This window comes from Erpetoichthys calabaricus, chromosome 17 (genome assembly GCF_900747795.2).
Source record: "Erpetoichthys calabaricus chromosome 17, fErpCal1.3, whole genome shotgun sequence".
Lineage (NCBI taxonomy): Eukaryota > Metazoa > Chordata > Cladistia > Polypteriformes > Polypteridae > Erpetoichthys > Erpetoichthys calabaricus.
Window position 1 is genome coordinate 61557412 of NC_041410.2, and position 20171 is coordinate 61577582.

Below are 20171 nucleotides of genomic sequence, written 5' to 3' on the forward strand. Positions count from 1 at the left end.
TATGTATATGTATGTATATTATATATATATATATATATATATATATATGTATATATGTATGTATATATATATATATATATATGTATGTATATATATGTATATATATATATATATATGTATGTATATATATGTATATGTGGATATATGTTTACATAACCTCTTTAACACACTACTTCTCCGTTGCGAAGTGCGGGTATTTTGCTAGTAATAACAATAAAATACATAATAGTATTACTGATAGTTGCACCATTACTTCAAGGCTTCAAGCCCAGGTGCATTACACAGTATTCACCAAATTAAAATAAAATAAAACAAGTGCAACTTGGTGATGACATCTTACCAACCGTACCATCATTTAGGCAAACTGCATTAATATAGACCTTGCTTCAAGCTATGCTATATACATAAATAATAAAAACTTTAACTTGCATTTATAATGCTGTTTGTGGTATAGCCCTATGGAAGCGCATTAGGGCCACTGTGAAGAAAAAAAAATATGGACACGGAAGAAAAAAACAAAGTATATGTCGAGAATAAATTCGACATGTTGACTATGTCAAGATTAAAGTCGACATTTCCACTTTATTCTCATAGTTTATTTTATAATTAAAGTAGAATGTTGTAAACTAAACTTCATCCTAAAATCAATGTTTAATTTACTAGATTTTCTCAAACCCCGTCACAAGTTAATGCAGCACATCAAATACTTTGTGTTAAGTGTTCCCCAACCCAGTCGTTAATCATTACGCTTTTTCTTTCTCCACATTACCAATTATCACACGATAAACGTCTTTGTGAAATTAAAACTAGTTATTAACTTAGCCGACGGAGTGTTCAGAACTTTAAAAATGTCTTCGTTATACATCGCAGGATGAATACAAGCAAAACATACACTAGCAAGTACAGAAACAAGTACAACTTGGCTTGCAGTATTATCCCGTAGTATAGAAACAGTATTTACACATCTGACCTTTTAAAACTAAAGTATCTCCAGGCGACGGACGTGACTCCTTTTTTTTCAGCAAAAGTTCTTCTGTTCATCATGTTCTACTTTACTTTTAGATCAGTTTCGGAATGCTCTCTGTCCATTTTCACCGCGCAGCATACCTATGCTACCGCCCACTATTTGGTGGAGTAGCAGTGAAAAAGAGCACTAGTACAACAAATCTGTGTTTAGCGGTGTAGCAGTGAAAAAGGTCCCCACTTGAACAGTTTCCTGCTGCGCCACGTTCCGAACGTCATTTAGGCAATTTAAACCGGTGTTGCGCTACAAGAAAAATCCATATCATAAAAAATAAAAAACGGTTTTCGGTATGAACCGGTATACCGCCCAGCACTAGGTTGAATTGTGTTTTCTTACCAAAACTTCCACTACAGTGGAACCGTGGGTCACGACCGTAATTTGTTCCAAAACTCTGGTAGTAACCCAATTTGGTTGTGACCCAAAGTAATTTCTCCCATAGGATTGTATGTAAATACAATTAATCCATTCCGGACCGTACGAACTGTATGTAAATATGTATTTTTTTTAAACATTTTTAAGCACAAAAATAGTGAATTATACCATAGAATACACAGTGTAATAGTATACTAAATGTAAAAACATTGAATAACACTGAGAAAACCTTGAACAGAGAAAAGTAACATTGCAAGAATTCACACTATAGCCTTACGAACCACTCGCTGTAAACACCTTTTTTTTTAATGAGTTTTAAGCACAGGGAAAAACATGAACATTTGAAAAATCCGTAATTTAATAAACAACCAAGAAAAGTAACATTGCAATAATGCACGCTACGAACCGATCGCTGTAAACAGAAGTGAAGTGGAGGTTAAAATCCAATAGAAAAAGTCTTCATTAAATACAACGAGGTTAAACAATGCTGGAATCAGTCTCTTTAAAAACAAGCCCGGTGCATTCTTTAACTGCCTTCTCTGCCTTATGCGGCCAGCCCTCTCACACTCTCTCTCTCACGCTCTCTGTCTTTGTTGCTCGCTGCACAGGGAGAGACCGAACACTTGCGGAAATCATCGGCGCGTACAAACCGGAAGGGAAACTGGCTTGTTCATCCACCCGAGTGTGTGGTCGTGAACAGATGCAAAAGTTTGGTGAACTTTTTGGTCGTAACCCGATTTGTACGTGTTCTGAGACGTACGTGTTCCGAGATGTTCGTGACCCGAGGTTCCACTGTACACTTAAAATATTTTCATTTCAGTATCCGTTTTCAAAAAATATCCTAAGATAATTAGAAGTATGCATGAGTGGTCTGTTCTAAACATTTTGTTTTGCTTTTTCTTGTACCATGTCTTTTATTTTCCACCTGCTTCTTTGTTTCTGAGTGATCTTTAAAAATTGTAATTTCATAAGTAAAGCTTTGGGTCTCTAAGAAGAAATTACAGCACTAAAAATGTTTGTTTGATTTCATGAGATTATTTTCTCCTTTATTCCCAGGTGTGTACCCTGAATGTTCAGCAAATGAGCAGTTTGAGGAGCAGATTTTAAACCTCAGAAAAGTGTTTGAAAAGCGAACTGCCTTGTATAATGCAGAAGAAAAAGCTTTGCGTGTTATGTTGGAGAGTGAGCGTGAAGAGGAGCGGAAACGTGACCTGGAGAGAAAGCTGAAAAAAGAAAAGGACAGGCAACTACATAAAAAAAGAGAATTTGAATCTGCTTTTTTTGGAGATTCAGGTTAGCCTAAAAACATTTTTTGTGTATTTAAAAACACTTTTGTCTTTCTTCTTTTGTCTAAGGGTTAAGCCTAAATTCCATTGTCCATTTTAAAGGCTAATAGATGTTAACCTGAGCTAGAAGACTTTCTGTTGAAGTATCTTTGCCTAAGGATAATAGTTTTAGCTTGGAGGGATCCTCTAATGTTATCTGCTTTTAACTAATACATCTGTAGCTTATGCAGAACGTGTTTGAATTTGTAATTCTTATATATTGCTGAGCAGATTGTCAAGACAATGAAATAGAACAAGAGCAATTTTTTTCTTCTATTCAGTTTTGTATGGGAGAGTTAGATTGCCTCTAAAAGTAATTTTGTTGTTACTTTTACACAACATATTAGTCAAGCTGGGAGGGGTGCTGTGATACACTAACAGTTCATCAAAGAGTTGTCTACTACCTCATTAAAATAACATAACATTCAGTCGTAGAGTGGTTTGGCCCTTGAAATTTCATATCCTAAGAAATGTTACCATGTACTTGATGTAGAAGTTGAAAGATGTGCTGATACTATGTTCTGGTGATTACCAGCCCCATTCAACCATTGAAGTATTTGTGAATAGTCTAAAATAAAGATGACTATTATGTAGTATTTAGGAATTTAGTCAGTTTGCAATAAAGTTAGAATTAAACGAACAGTGAGGTGACTTGGAAGACTACTCCTTTGTTCCAAGCATGTTTCACTTAAATCCCATCAGGTTTCCTTATATTTTTGTTTTTGAAAGAGAGTACAAAATAGCTGGATTATTTTTTGTTAATGCAGCAGTTGTTTCTGTACCTGACCAGATATTCAGTGTTTTTCAAAAGCAGGTATTGCTGAGCCAAATATTGGAATACAAATGGTAAACAATCAAATTTAGTACATGTAAATAATATTCTGAACATGTACAAAAATTCTAATTCATTAAACATGAGGCTATGTTACATAGTAATTGATTATTGAGTGAAAAGAGATATACAGTAATCCCTCCTCCATCGCGGGGGTTGCGTTCCAGAGCTACCCGCGAAATAAGAAAATCCGCAAAGTAGAAACCATATGTTTATATGGTTATTTTTATATTGTCATGCTTGGGTCACAGATTTGCGCAGAAACAAGGGAGGTTGTAGAGAGACAGGAACGTTATTCAAACACTGCAAACAAACATTTGTCTCTCTTTCAAAAGTTTAAACTGTGCTCCATGACAAGACAGAGATGACAGTTCAGTCTCACAATTAAAAGAATGCAGACATATCTTCCTCTTCAAAGGAGCAAACAAATCAATAGGGCTGTTTGGCTTTTAAGTATGTGAAGCACCGCGGCACAAAGCTGTTGAAGGCGGCAGCTCATACCCCCTCCGTCAGGAGCAGAGAGAGATAGAGAGAGACAGATAAAAAAATCAATACGTGCCCTTCATGCTTTTAAGTATGCGAAGCACCGTTCAGCATGTCGTTTCAGGAAGCAGCTGCATAAAAGATAGCAACGTGAAGATAATCTTTCAGCATTTTTAGACGAGCGTCCGTATCGTCTAGGTGTGCGAACAGCCCCCCTACTCAGTCCCCCTACGTCAGGATCAGAGAAAAGTAAGCTGGGTAGCTTCTCAGCCATCTGCCAATAGCGTCCCTTGTATGAAATCAACTGGGCAAACCAACTGAGGAAGCATGTACCAGAAATTAAAAGACCCATTGTCCTCAGAAAATCCTCGATATATATTTAAATATGCTTACATATAAAATCCGCGATGGAGTGAAGCCGCGAAACCAACCAGAGCGTGTATTACGTATTAAATAAAACTCCTCAAATATATTGTGAGCATGGGGCTGTTCGCACCCCTAGAGGATACAGCCACTCCTCAATATACGCTGAAAGATTACCTTCACATTGCTCTCTTTCTTGCTGGGCTTACATATGGCTGATTTGTCAAGCGATATGCTTCCAGCACGGTGCTTTGCATACTTAAAAGATCAAACAGCACGTATTGATTTTTGATTGTTTGCTTTCTTGCTCTGACATTCTCTGCTCCTGACTGAGGGGGTGCGAGCAGGGGGGCTGTTCGCACCCCTAGATGAAATGGACGCTCGTCTAAAAATGCTGAAAGATTACCTTCACGTTGCTCCATTCTGTGCAGCTGCTTTATCAAGCGACATGCTTCCTGCACGGTGCTTCGCATACTTAAAAGCTCGAAGGCCACGTATTGATTTTTGATTGTTTATTTGCTTTTCTCTGTCTCTCTCTCTCTCTCTCTCTCTGACATTCTCTGCTCCTAACGGAGGGGGTGTGAGCAGAGGGGCTGTTCGCACACTGACCTAGAGGATACGGACGCTCCTCTAAAAAATGCTGAAAGACTACCTTTACATTGTACCGGCGGTGCTTCGCATACTTAAAAGCCAAACAGCCCTATTGATTTTTGTTTGCTTTTTTCTCTCTCTCTCTGACATTCTCTGCTCCTGACGCGCACTCCTTTGAAGAGTAAGATATGTTTGCATTCTTTTAATTGTGAGACGGAACTGTCATCTCTGTCTTGTCATGGAGCACAGTTTAAACTTTTGAAAAAGAGACAAATGTCTCTCTACAACCTCCTGTGTTTCTGTGCAAATCTGTGACCCAAGCATGACAATATAAAAATAACCATATAAACATATGGTTTCTACTTCGCGGATTTTCACCTTTCGCGGGGGGTTCTGGAACGCAACCCCCGCGATCGAGGAGGGATTACTGTAGCTCCATCCTGAAATTTTCTACTAACTGTCCTTGGCGATCAGTACTTGTTTGTACTCGGAAAAACCCATTAGATAGAGCCGATACTGTGTATAGGTTTCTAGGGACTGTTTTTGGATGAATACGAGTACTATTCAGTAGTTTTGGTGTATCCATGTATATTATTTATTTGCCATTTAAATGCTTTTGTTACAAAACCTTTGCTAGTTGTGTAATCTTCTGTGGTGTTTAGCTATTTCTGCTTTTCTGTTGCTTTACTGTTGTTAGCAAGTTACCCATTGTGGCCTTGAAACAAGCCCATTAACGTTATATTGCATTCCATTCTTAGGGAGGCCAGTTGGCCTAAGTTGGTTCTTGTTGAATTTTATTTCTTAAATAATGAGCCTTCAATGGGCTTTTTATTGGCATCCTATACCTCTCTCATTTTCCTTCTGTTGCCTAATCTGCTGGTCTTTATAAGAAGTGATCAAAAAAGTTTCTACCTGAATCTGTAAAGGGTACTGTATGGTGCTGATTTTGTAAGTGGCCAAATATTAGCCTCTTTGTACTGTACTAAAATCTGTAAATTTCATGTTTCTGTTGTTTTTGGTTGGTGTGTTTAATATTTTAGAACAAATTCAACATGGATGCTAAAACACACAAAATCAAGGATCAGTATGTGCTCAATACAACTATGTAGGTTCATTTTTGCCTTGTCAACATGTATCAGGACCAATCCCCTTTACATACCACTGTGAGAAGACTGACCCCGAATCTCTCAAAGATAACCCAAGGTCAAGTTGGCCCTCAGCAGCAATAACAGAAGGAAACTTTGTCATCCTGAAGCAATCAGTGATGATGCATGAGTTCCCACATCTTGCTGAGGCAATTCAGTTGTCCTTGCTGCTTTTTTATTGCTGCCTAGCTCCATGTGTTGTTTTTCATGGTCATTCCAGCACTAAAAACAACCATCAGATGGCAAATCACTCACAATAAAATTAATTAATTGCATGGGCTTACTGTGATACATCTGACCATTATTTCACAGTTCTGTTATTTTCCAATCATTTTACTTCCTTGTGCTGCCTCGCAGTTGGGAGATCTGGGGACCTGGGTTCGATTCCCGGGTCCTCCCTGCGTGGAGTTTGCATGTTCTCCCCGTGTCTGCGTGGGTTTCCTCTGGGCGCTCCGGTTTCCTCCCACAGTCCAAAGACATGCAGGTTAGGTGGATTGGTGATTCTAAATTGGCCCTAGTGTGTGCTTGGTGTGTGGGTGTGTTTGTGTGTGTCCTGCGGTGGGTTGGCACCCTGCCCAGGATGGGTTCCTGCCTTGTGCCCTGTGTTGGCTGGGATTGGCTCCAGCAGACCCCTGTGACCCTGTGTTCGGATTCAGCGGGTTGGAAAATGGATGGATGGATGGATGCATACAATAACATTGCCTGCATGTATGTGTTTTTGTTCTGCAGGCAGTTAGAAAAGATTAAGAATAGATGTAGCCAATACAGAAGTAAAAATCTAAAATATCCATTTAGGTTCTGTAGGAAATATAAAGATATGGGGCTAAATTTAATATCCAGCATTGCCAGAATGTTTGTGGAGGGTGGTTACTGTAAGTTGGCTTGTTTGACTATGCCTAGTGATAAACCGTCACACATTTCAGTTTGGTCTTTGATTTGGACTCTGCTGGTAGGTGTCTAGGCAGATGTCAAAAAAAGACCATAAAATGATTGGATAGACAGGACTTAAAAGTTCTGCTGCTAATGTGGTGCCAGATACCACAGGGGACACATATATATGATGCAAAGTTGACTGAGTCATTCACTCACCCATCAACAAAACACTTTCTTGTTTAGGAAAAACGTACATCTAGGGCATTGGGTATCTGCTAAGGAAGGACATTTCAATATATATATATATATATATATATATATATATATATATATATATATATATATATATATATATAATACACGAGGTAGTCGTGCCCGTCAAGGACGGGCTGCAGGTGACTTTTATCAGTGTTGCAGGGTAAAAGTCATTAAGTGCAAAATTATTTGTACCATGATTAAATTTAGTAATAAAATGTTTTTTGTTATTTGTGCCACACGACGAATCGGGATTCGAACCCAGGTGGACAGTAGGTGGTGTTAGGTCCTAACTTTGTTCCGGCATCCGGGATCGAACCACCGACCAAGGGTAGTGTGCACTCTACCACCTGAGCTGTATGAATCTTAGTTCCAAGGCAATAATAAACATAATGAAAGTTGTTTCTAGTTTGTCATGTATGAAAGTGTTACATGCCATAAAATGAACGACTTATCTTTATCAAAATAAAATTATGAATCATTAACACAATCAATGCATACTTAATGAATACGTAAACTATGTTTATTCAAGTATTTAAAGCACAACCAAGTTGATTGCTGGAAGCAGCTCTTGCAGAGGCTCTTCATCGTGCGTCAGTGTTTCTTCGAAGTTGAGCTTGAATTTCAGACGCATTTGCTCGACTTTCTCGAGTTCGAATGCGATCTTGTTGACGCCTTGAATTTGCATCTTCCTCGTTTTCATGAAGTCTATTTTCTCGTAGTCTTTGTCGCTCTTGCTCTCTTCTTTCGACAATTTCACCTTCAGTTGCATTTAAACGATTCTCTCGTTGTCGTAAACGTTCTTGTTCTCTTCTCTCAACAATTTCAACTTGAGTTGCGTTTGACCGACTTTCTTGTCGTTGCCGTTCATGTTCATGTCTTTCAGCAACTTCAATTTCAGTGGCAGTAGAAAGTTTTTGTTGCAATCGCAGACGCTCAATTTCGTGAACCAATTGTATTTGTTCTTCCGTGCGGTTGCTTCTGTAAGCTGCAACTCGTTGGCGTTCATTTTGTCTCTGCTGCGAGATTTGAACACTGTTTGCTGCTTGTCGTACTGCACGTCGCTGTTTATTCCACAGTTTTTTTGTTCTTCAGTAAAAATTCTTTTTGGTTTCTTCGTTTTTGGCAATTTTTGAGGTGTAGTTTGAGCACTTGAAATATCCAAAATCTTATTTCTTTTTGCATTTTCGTCGTCTTCAGTCGAGTGACTTCCTTCAGCTTTTCTTTTAATCCGATTGGTCACTCGCTTCCCAGTGCTTCGTTTTTTATTTTGTTGTTGAGGCAAATGTGCAATATTCAAATTGTTTATGGTCTTTTCTTGGGTTCCTTCGTCATTAAAATGCAAGCTTGTTTCTTTTTTAGTTGGTTGGTCCAAATTTTCAAAATTCGTAGAATATCAGCCAATCAAAACACTGATGTAAACGTACCAACCAACCAACCAACAGACAGACATGCTGAAAAATAATATATATATATATATATATATATATATATATATATATATATATATATATATATATATATATATATATAAAAATGCTTTGACTGATTTGATTAAAATTTGGTGACATTACTAGAACAAAATTAGCACACATGCTTTTATAATTTGTTGATAAATTGTTTCAGGTCAATATGATACTATTATATTACTAATATTATATTAATGTTGTACGTGCTCTTTAGGGGCTTTGAGCAATTGAAGGAGAGAGCAGAAATGATTGACAAGTCACTTAAGTAGCACAGCTAACCCATAGACAAATGACTGAAGATGGGGCAGTGTCCTGAACAGGAAAAATTAAACATGTGATCACGTTGTAAAGTGGAAGGAGAAAGTTTGGTGAAGCTCCAGGAAGATGCAAATCTCAATGTTTAACAAGCCGCGTTTTTGTTGTTGACTACCTACCTGCTCCGATCTTGGTTATCCGTTTCACTCCATCGATCTCCAGTCCCTGGTCAGGTCGGGTTGGGGAGAATGCATAGGTACAGTGTGTTGCTGCACCCACCACATGACAAAACAGCTCGGGATCCTGCTGTAAGGCACACATATGGTCCAGTCCCACCCAATGGAAATGACCTTCTGTCTGCCGCAGCCAGGTGTTATGTGGGTGTCCCCTTGGCCTGGTCCAGCTGCTTGGTCCTCCACAATGAGGATCCTGTGAGCCTGATCATCTTCAGGGAATCGCGCCACATGGCCGTAGTGCTGTAACTGATGCTTCCTCACAATGCAGGTAATGTGCCTTATTTGGGGCTCCATGAGCAACCGCTTCTTTGACACAAACTCAAACCAGTGGTACCCAAGGATTCTCTAAAGAGATGCAGTACAGAAGGAGTCTAGTCTTCATCTCAGGTCACTGGACAGTGTCCTTGTCTCGCAACCATACAGCAAAACAGGAAGCACCAGGACTCTGAATACTTAGACCTTTGTCCTATTACAAAGATATCGGGAGCGTCACACACCAGCGTCCTCATGACCCCTCATTTTCTTCTAATCCATTTGCTGACTTCATAGGAAGAGTCAACAGAGTCATGAATGTCACTCGACATGGTTGACACTCTCTCCGCAGACAGACACACTGCCGATGGCTGTGCCCAAGAGGTCATTAAATACCTGGATCCTAGTTTTTATACAGGACATTCGTGAGCACAGACACTCAGACTCCTCACTCAGTCTCTCAAGAGCCCTGATCAGAGCCACCACTAACTCTGCAAAGATTACAGCATTGTCGGCAAAGTCAAAATCACTGAATCTTTCTTCACCAATAGATGTCCCACAGCTGCTGGACCCCAGCACCCAGTCCATGCAAGCATTGAACAGAATAGAAGCAAGAACACATCCCTGACGTACCCCAGAATCAACTGGGAAAAACGCAGAGGTTCTGCCTCCACTCTGCACAGCACTCACAGTACCAATGTACAGGTGATCCCGCAAAGTCTCAGGATGTCTCACAGGGCAGCTCAATCAGCTAAGTCGAATGCCTTATGAAAATTGACAGGGGCTACAAAGAAACTCCGCCGATATTTGCATTTGTGCTCCATGAGAACACTTCGTGCCAGGATATGGTTGATGGTACAAATCGATCAATTTTTACAAAAAACAGGATTGAAAAACAAGTCGACCCCCACCCCTGAGAGAGAAAGCATGGCCAACGGGGTAAAACTTAAGGCTTGTAAACATACCTAAATTGGTGAGTTTAATAGGCCAGTAGAGATGAATGGAGAAGAAAAAGAAACGCGGAGATAATTACTTCCTCTGTGCTTTAAGAGCTTATTCTAAAATTTTGATTATATCCTGCCAGGTTTTAAAAAAATTCTGTACAGATCCTCTAACTGAATATTTGATTTTTTCCAATTTCAAATAGTATAAAACATTGGTTACCCACTGACTTAAAAGAGGAGAGTTAGGATTCTTCCAGTTTAGCAAAATAAGTCTGCGTGCCAAAAGTGTAGTGAATGCAATCACAGTTTGTTTGTCCTTCTCCAATTTAAACCAAGGTGGAAGAACACCAAACGCAGCTGTTAATGGGTTAGGAGGGATTGTGACACCAAGGCTGTCTGAAAGGCACTTAAAAATTTTGGTCCAAAATGATGTTAATTTGGCACAGGCCCAAGGATGGTAGACTTTTTAGGCGTAATACCAGACTGCTCCGGTCGTTGGTAGGTAGTGAGCAAGTGATCATTGATCCTATTGAAAATGACCCTAGCAAGGACCTTACCTGGCATCTAGAGCAGTGTTATCACCCTGTTGTTCAACACAGGCGATCACCTTTCCTTTTCCAGATAGGGATGACAAGTCCCATTTTCCAGTCAGTTGGGATAATGCCTGTCTCCCAAATGGAAGCAAAGATTGCTTGCAATGAAAGGAGGACAGCCTTACCACTAGCCTAGAGAAGTTCTCCCTGGATACCACTGATTCATGCAGCCTTCTGCAACACCTGTGCAATCTTAGTGAGACTGAGTGGTTCACAGCTAATTAGAGGATCAGCCTCAAGAACCGTGGACCCAGAGATGTCCAACATTCTAGGCAGAAGATCACCTTTAACCATCTGATCAAAGTAACCAGCCTTGCAGGTCACAGTTGCAGCATCATCCTTGAGGACCGTTCCATCACCCACCCTGAATGCTACTGTCTGAGGAACAGATTTGGATGTGCGTAATGCTTTGATTCTTCTGTAAGCAAAATGTAGGTTACAAAGCATAGATGGTGTGTCACTTGCTCACAGATTCCTCTAACAAGCGCCTCCTTATCTGCCTTCAGAGCCCTCGCAGCCATCCTTCTCAGTTCCCGGTGGAGACCGGAGATGCCATCAAGCCTTGCACTGCGAATTCTCTCTATGATATCCAGGGTGCCCTGGGAGAATAAACAATCCTTCTGGGAAAACTAGCAACACTTACACAACCCTCCGCAACCTTCAGGGTCTTGTCGTGGAAGGTCTCCCACATCACATTAGAATCAGCAGTTGCACCCAAGTCTGCAAGTTCCTCATACAAGCTGAGTGCAGTCTCATAGAAACAGCCTGATCTTGGAGTCTGGCCAGGTCCAGCCTCATTCCCCTAGTAGGTGGTAGCCTACTGAACCTAAGCTGGATCTTCAGAGTAGCAACAACAAGTCTGTGGGCAGAATTCACAAACTCTGCAGTTCTGTAGGAGCCTCCAGTGTCTGCCCACGTGAATGTGACGGAGAGCTTCCACCACACTATTTAATTCTGGCCTTTAAATGCCCCAAAATTTGTCATAAATTGTGGTCCTTGAATTTCTAATGGAGAGGCCATAGAGTTTGTGTTGAGATGCTTAAATCTACTGCTCTGTGCTTCTCGCTCTTCACGATAATGCATCATTGTATACACAGGCTGCTGGCACTTGGGTTTATCCACTTAAAGCACTGATTTGCATAAACTGTACATTGCCATCTGCAGATTTTAAATGGAGACTACTGTACATACAACAGACAAACTTGAAAAGAAATGCTTTGAGTAAAAGACATAAACAACTGAAAGTCTCAAACATCTAATAATGATTGATAATGAATAGTAAAATTTCACATTCTTCGTATTGATTACTAACTTCAATTCAAACGAATACACTTTCCTATAAAATTGTGTTTTGTAGTGACCACCAACAAAAGCCAGGCATGTTTTGTTTATGGAAGATCGAATATAGCATGTTCAAGAGTAAGCTGCTCCAGTAACCTAATAATATTTGTATCATTATTGCTTACAATTTGACTGATACCTTTATCCAATATCCACTAATGACTAACAACAGCAATGCAGTATGAACACTTACTCAACAGCTCTAGTCTGGGTATGCTAAACTGAAGTAGTGAATCTTCAGCTGGGATTTAAAAGCCAATACTGAATGGGTGCCTCTTATAGCAAGCAGACTATTCCACAGCTTTGGGGCCCTGTAATTTAAAGCTAAATCTCCCTCTGTTATTTTATTTGGAATCATAAGCAGACCTGCATCTTGAGATCATAATGTGCAATTAGGCTTGTAGGTAATCATAAGTTCAAATAAGTAAGCTGGACCTTAGCCATTTAAGGCTTTATATGTTAAAAGGATGATTTTGAAATCTGCCCTAAACTTAACTGGGAGTTGGTTTAAGGATTTAAGAACTGGAGTTAAGTGTTTGCATTTTCTTGTTTTGTAATGATTTTTGCAGCAGCATTTTGAATTAACCGCAGTGAACACCGCAATGCAGTAGTCAATCCTACTAGAAATAAATGCATTAATTAATTCTCAGTATCCCACATATTTAGAAAACACCTTAATTTTCCAACATTTTTAAGATGGGGGAAAAAATGGTTTGGACAGTTTTGTAATGTGTGTTTTAAATGACATGCTAGAGTCAAAGTTAACACCTAGATTGCTGGTTAATTCAGTAAAACTAATGGTGATTCCAACTGAGTTAAATAATGACAAAATATTGTTGCGATCAGCATCATTCCCTCCAATAATTAACATCTCCATCCACTCCTTTAATTCACTAACTCATCTAATTAAGAACAACATCAGACATGTGTCATTTGTTCTAAAAGAAATGCATAACGATCTGCGTATGTGGGAAAATTAACGTTATGTTTTTCTAATTATATAACCCAATGGATGTTAAGTAAAAACAGTAAAGGTCCCAGTTATTGAGCTTTGTGGAACACCATATCTCACTTCTGTGTATAATGGTGGAGAGTACTGTCCGCACATTTCTGTATGTACTGGAATTGATTTGATAAATAAGTACTAAACCAGGCAAGGACATTGTCTGTAAGCCCAATGTCATTCTCCAGCCTATGTAGGAGAATAGAATGGTCAATGGTGTCAAACGCTGAGCAAGTCTAATGACATATTTACAGTGGCGCTTCCTTCATCAGAGGATATTGGAATGTCTTTTACAACATGTTAGTGCCATTTCTGTACTATGACCAGTGCGGAAACCAGACTGAGGTGTGACTGAAGCTGATTGGTGACTACGTTTTCAAGTATTTCAGAGAGAAAGGGTAGAGTTGAGATGGAACTATAATTATTAAGTATATGTGGGTCAAAGTCTGACTTTTTAAGTAACGGTTTAATGACTGACACTTTTAGTGCATCAGGTACTGTGCCATGAAATAGTAACCTATTGATAATGCTAAGAATAGATACTGCAAGAACATCCATTGCACTTTTTGCTATTTTGTTGGCATTTGATCTAGGGAACCAAGTACATTAGAACATTCTAGACGAGAGCAGACCATTTAGCCCAGCAAAGCTTGCCAGTCCTATCCACCTCATAATTTTCAGAGACACTGTCCACTGACCTGAAAACAGTTTAACACTTCCAGTTCTGCCGGGTAAGGTCATTCCTAGGGTGGTCCTCAATAGGATCCATGATCACTTGCTCATCTACCAGCAACCGGAACGGTCTGGTTTTACGCCTAGGAAGTCTACCATCGACCGCATCCTGGCACTGAGGATCTCATAGAGCGCAAACACGAATATCGGCAGAGTTTCTTTGCAGCCTTTGTCGATTTTCGCAAAGCGTTCGACTCAGTTGATCGAGCTGCCCTGTGGGACATCCTGAGGGTTTGCAGGATCCCCTCGAGGTTGCTGGATATCATGGCTGGCCTGTACACTGGTACTGTGAGTGCTGTGCAGAGTGAAGGCAGGACCTCCGCTTTTTTCCCAGTTGATTCTGGGGTTCGTCAGGGATGTGTTCTTGCTCCTTCTCTGTTCAATGCTTGTATGGACTGGGTGTTGGGCAAGGTCATGGGGTCCAGCGGCTGTGGAGCATCTGTTGGTGAAGAAAGGTTCACGAATCTTGACTTTGCTGACGATGCTGTGATCTTCGCGGAGTCAGTGGAAGCTCTGATCGGGGGTGCTCGATAGACTGAGTGTCTGGGCATGCAAGTGTCCTGGATAAAAACCAAGATCCAGGCCTTTAATGACCTCTTGGGCACAGCCATCAGCAGTGTCTTTTTGTGGAGAGAGTGTTGACCTTGTTGAGAGGTTTACTTAACTTGGCAGTGACATTCATGTCTGTGGTGACTCTTCCTGTGAAGTCAGGAGACGGATTGAGAGAGCAGTTGGGGTCATGAGGTCGCTGGAAAGGGGTGTGTGGCGCTCCTGATATCTATGCAAAAGGACGAAGGTCCAAGTCTTTAGAGTCCTGGTGCTTCCTGTCTTACTATATGGTTGTGAGACATGGACACTATCCAGTGACCTGAGACGAAGACTGGACTCCTTTGGTACTGAGTCTCTCTGGAAAATCCTTGGGTACTGTTGGTTTGACTTTGTGTCGAATGAGCGGTTGCTCATGGAGTCCCGAATGAGGCACATTACTTGCATTGGGAGGGAGCGTCATTTACGGCACTACGGCCATGTGGCACGTTTCCCCAAGAGTGATCCGGCTCAAAAGATCCTCATTGTTGGGGACCCAAGTGGCTGGACCAGGCCAAGGGGTCACCCATGTAATACATGGCTGCGGCAGATAGAGGGTCATTTCCGGAGGGTAGGACTGGACCGCGTGTCTGCCTGGGGGGTTGCCAACCGGGATCCCGAGCTGTTTCGACTTGTAGTGGGTGCGGCAACGCACTGTACCAGTGCATGCTCCTCAATTTGACTTCCAATTCTGGGGTTAATGCTCCTAGACAGTGTGCAATCTTTACCTTGTGATTGTGACCCACCTATCTTTACCTGTCATGTCTGGAATCTCCTCCCGCGTCACCTGAGGGGTGCACACTATCTTTGTAAAGGACACCTGGGCCAGGTCCACCAATTTTCTACTACAACACAGGCCAGCCAACTGCTCCCCCAGTTCAGCAGCCCTGAGCGCAAGGTGCTGGATCAGCTGGCATCTCCTGGAGATGTATCCCTCATAGAAGACTGTCTCCTCCAAGCCATATTGCACAGCTCTCATTATTAAAATTTGACTTTTTTTTTTTTTTTTTTTTTTTAACATTGAATTATTTAAGTTTTCTGGTAAAAGTGAAAAAATTTAAAAAACTGCCACAGTTATTTTACATCTTCTGACCCCTTAAAGCTCCTGTAATATTCTCCTCATCGACTGCCTGTTGTTTGTCCTTCTATGAGGTTAAGTTTACTTTTCTTTGTCTGTTCTCCTAATTTTGAGCTCCTCTTATTCCTTACTTAAAAGCTGTCCACTTAATGGCAACCAAAGCACAGTTTTTAGGAGCAGCTGCTTCTTGTTTCCTTTGTAAGGATGACGTCAGCCTTTGCAAAAATTACCTTTGTTTTTCCAGTTGGAGCACAGAGAGGTAAAGTGACTTGCTCGTGATCACACAGTTTCAGCAGCAAGAGTTGAACTATAACCTCATATATATATTACATATAATATATAAACATATATACACTTAAATACACACAAACCTCTCAGTGTGACTTAAAGAAACAAAAGACACCCCTGTTCAGGTAAGGCACATGTATATACACAAATATAAACAAAACACTAGAGAGAAATATATATGCACACGAATCCAGTACACAGGGTTATTATCCGTGAAAGGAGGGGATACCAGATCAGATCATAACGGACGATGGTGCTATCCCAAAAGTAAAAAAAAGGACACATCTCACCCTCCGAAATTGGCAAGCCAAATCATATGGACAGTCTTAAAGAAAAAGAAAAAAAAGGCGTGCAGGTGGCTACCTCGCTAACCTTGTCCTATTGTTGGGGCGAGACGTTTCTACCCTTTTTTTTTTTTTTTTTTTTCCCCTCTGAGTTGATAGTGTCTGTCCTATTTATTTCCCTTGTAACGCAAAACAACTATTCCTCCTGATCACTTCCTCCTCGCCAGTTTTAATTTTGGCACTCTGACCCTTCATTGGCTGTTAACTGGAATAGTTTTTTTTGTCGGCGTTCCAAATTCTGCCCATGAAGGCAATGCTGTCAATCACTGCCTCGCAACTCTCAATCCTGAACTGCGAAAGGCTCCTCCACCTGAATCTGAGTGGAAGCTCCCAGCAGTGACGAAAAGCATACAAAAGACAGACAAAATACAGGCAGCCCCGGATTACGTACGAGAAAGGGACTGTAGGTTTGTACTTAAGTTGAATTTATATGTAAGTCGGAACAGGTACATTATTTTAACAAATGCTATTGTTGACCGACTGTAACCAAGTGCTCTGCCAATGAATGATGGAGTTTCACTTCTTTCTGACCTTTTTATTATTTCTACTTTATTTTCAATGGTGATGGTTTTTCTTTTCTTTACTATATCACCAGCACTTGCATCAGATTTGTGTTTCAGAGACATTGTTGAAGGGTGAAGACAAAAGGTTAAGATGAGCTCTTCTGCACAGCAGTGTACATCTATCACAGCAGGAAGGCACCCGTCGTCAACACGTCTGATGTATAGGGTGGTCCAGATCTAATTATGCAATTTTCATTACGCTATAACTTATTCAGTTTATTACATAGAAAATCACCTGAAAAATCCCAGACCATCGAGAAGTGTGCGAACTGACAACATGAAGAATCGTCTTTGCGCCAAACTGGAATCATCCCTGCATAAATCAGTCATCTAGATTATCTGGATCTTCATAATTAGATCTGGACCACCCTGTACTGATGAGACAACTTCCTGCTATGTGCGTAACAGTACAAGCAGCGAGGGGCGGTTCATCACTAGCCCACCTCACAGTCACCTCCACTACAGTATGCTGCCTGCAGCGTATGCAACACCACCGCCCCCATTCAACACGCAGCCATCCGAGGCACACTATAATGCTACCCCCCACCGCCCCATTCAGCCACAACCGGATCACCGCTTGCAGCATTACCAGCCACGCACCTAGAACGAACAGGGCAGCCGTGTGTGGTGGGTGGGCAGTGAAACCGCTTGCTGCCGGGAGCCACCCGAGGGACACTACACTGCGCAAGCAGCGAAATCGCCCCCCTCCAGCCTCTGTCCAGCCACCGCTTGCAGCATCCGCAGGCCGAAGATGATGGAGCGGCAGTTACTGAGGCGCATGCGTCGCAACAGCGGCCCCGTTCGTATGTCGTAGGTCGGATGTCCGTAACCTGGGGACTACCTGTACAATTCATCACATGCAGGTAAAACATTATTTCAATTCACTCCTTATGTGGCAGTGCTACAATACATTTGATTAACCAACAGCACTATAACTAAAGCCCATTGTCTTATTTTATTAAGAAACTATCTTAATTTTTCATATATAATTTTAATTACTCACTGTGTCAGTAGGCTTTACCCAGGAAATTTCATAAGTGCCATTCCTTCTGAGCAATTTCAGTAATCCACACTATTGTGTCATTTCAGATGTAATTTTTAGAAATTGTTTACGTTCTTGCTTTGACTTGAGTAGTATTTTAGTTGTGTCTAACTTTTAAAGTTATCCAGCACAATATCACTTTTTTTAATGTTTTAGTTTGAGAAAAGTATTTGAAGGATCATTATTCTTTTTGCAGATAATAATCAAATTAGTATAGGTAAGGTGTTGGTATGAAATAAAACTGACTCTCATTTAATATTGGCTCTGTTTTATTTCCTCCAGCTGAAATTCCACCAAATCATCCACTGTATCCTTTTAGACAATATTATTTGCAAGGAGAGCATTCATTATCGGCACTAGTAAATATTCGGTAAGTAAGAACATCATAGTTTGTATTTTTTCCCCTTTCCATTGGATAGTTATTAACTGTTAGTACAAATGAAATTTAGATCGGAATAATTTTTGAAAGAAATGAAAAGTAAATTTAACTTTTCCTTTTTCCTTTTTCTAAAGGAAAGACTGGGATTGCTACTTAACCCCTGCAGAGCATCCAAGTGGAAGCAACATTCCCAGAGATTGGGTCTTTCCATCATTGCCTTCGAGTGACATCTGGGCCACCGCAATTGAAAAACAGATTAGTTTTTTCTCTCAAGACAATATGGATAAACTTGGAAGCTAACTTGTCAAACTATTCAATTGGAGAAAATTGTCTTGTAGCAAATAAAAAATAATTAAACACGCACACCCTTGTGACACAGTTGGTTTTTGACAAGGCAGAAATAAAATACACACATATATATTAGCCAATTAGCAATTTGTTTTTTCACTTAGTTACTACAATCATTAGGCTGAATTAATTTAATGAGCTGTTAACTGTGACACATTTCTACTATTTGTTACAATTGTTTTATCCTTTTTTGAGATTTTGGCTCAGAGACTGAATAACGGATGAGGGCAGCGGAGATATTTTAACTTCAAACAAGATGAGGTTTTCCTTCAACATCTCATGGTTTCATCCAAAATGTAGTTTGTTTTCTTTGTTTATTTCATGGATGTACATGGATGTGCAGCTCTATCCAGTAGTTTGGCGTGCTTCTCCTGATACAACATTCTTCATGTCATGCATGCTTACAAGAGCCTGAGCTGCAAACATACATAAATTCATTATTAGTATTTACTTTCTACAATGATCATTTGACATATACTTAAATCAACAATAGGACACGTGGGTCTTAAATGAATACTTATGTTACTGTAATGCAGAATGATCACTGAAAGTCATTTTTCTTCTGAATTTAGGTACATATGGAACATTAACATCATATGAAATTGCATTGAGGATTTGCAAAATTTAAGATAATGCTATGTATATTCATCATAAAATTTTATATGGAGCTAAACACATTTTTGTTAAAAATTGGATTAAGGTAGTTTTACTTAATGTAGATTTGACATACATGACTATTCTTGACTTGTGGTTTATTAGATTTTTTTTATAGATTGGACAGCTGTTTATATGGTATTCAGTGTTTTGGCAAAAAAACACATTATAATAGACAAAACCTGAATCCTTGGACTAAAAAGTTTTCCAGCATGGAAACAATGTAATGAATACATTTATATTTCAAGAAATGTCACAAAAATATTCTTCTTTACAAAAAAAGTTAAAAAATATAATCTTCTAAAAATACGTAGGTATTGAAATGTATTTGAAAAAATGTCTACTAACAGCATTTGGATCACAAGACTTGTTGATACTTAATGGTGTTCTAATAAAAACATAAGTTTTTTATCATTGCATATGCAGTTATACATTTGAAACACTTCAGAACATATTTGCTACACTGTAATATGTTTCATTTTTTGTATGTAAGAAGTGTTTGAGGATACTTCATTTGAGATGCCAGTCTAAACAATTTGTGTAATTTTTAAGATTTTTTTAAATCATTAAATGCTAATTATAATTCATAACCAAATATTCTTGTTTTGTAAGTGTGGAAGCTGGTCCGGACACAGACAGGCGGACAGCGATGGTTCACCCAACACACATTTATTATACATTATTTACACAGATGACACACACAACCCCAAAACTTCCCCCAAGTCCAGGCCTCTACCAAAATGCCTCTCTTCAAGTCCGCCTCCACTTCTCTCCTCCCGAGCATGTCTCTCTTCCTCCCGAC

The 20171-nt window shown here is 39.9% G+C and overlaps 1 protein-coding gene across 1 annotated transcript in view; it reads left to right on the top strand.

The window, feature by feature from the left end:
* The window catches only part of pdcd7 (programmed cell death 7), a 31664-nt gene extending 12938 nt beyond the window's left edge, over positions 1 to 18726 (top strand). Inside the window, exons 3-5 of the mRNA XM_051920242.1 lie at positions 2453 to 2689; positions 18271 to 18358; positions 18502 to 18726. Coding sequence (XP_051776202.1) covers positions 2453 to 2689; positions 18271 to 18358; positions 18502 to 18667 — 491 coding nt within the window. The 3' untranslated portion in view covers positions 18668 to 18726. The remainder of the gene's footprint in view (positions 1 to 2452; positions 2690 to 18270; positions 18359 to 18501) is intronic.
* The last annotated feature ends 1445 nt before the right edge of the window (positions 18727 to 20171 follow it).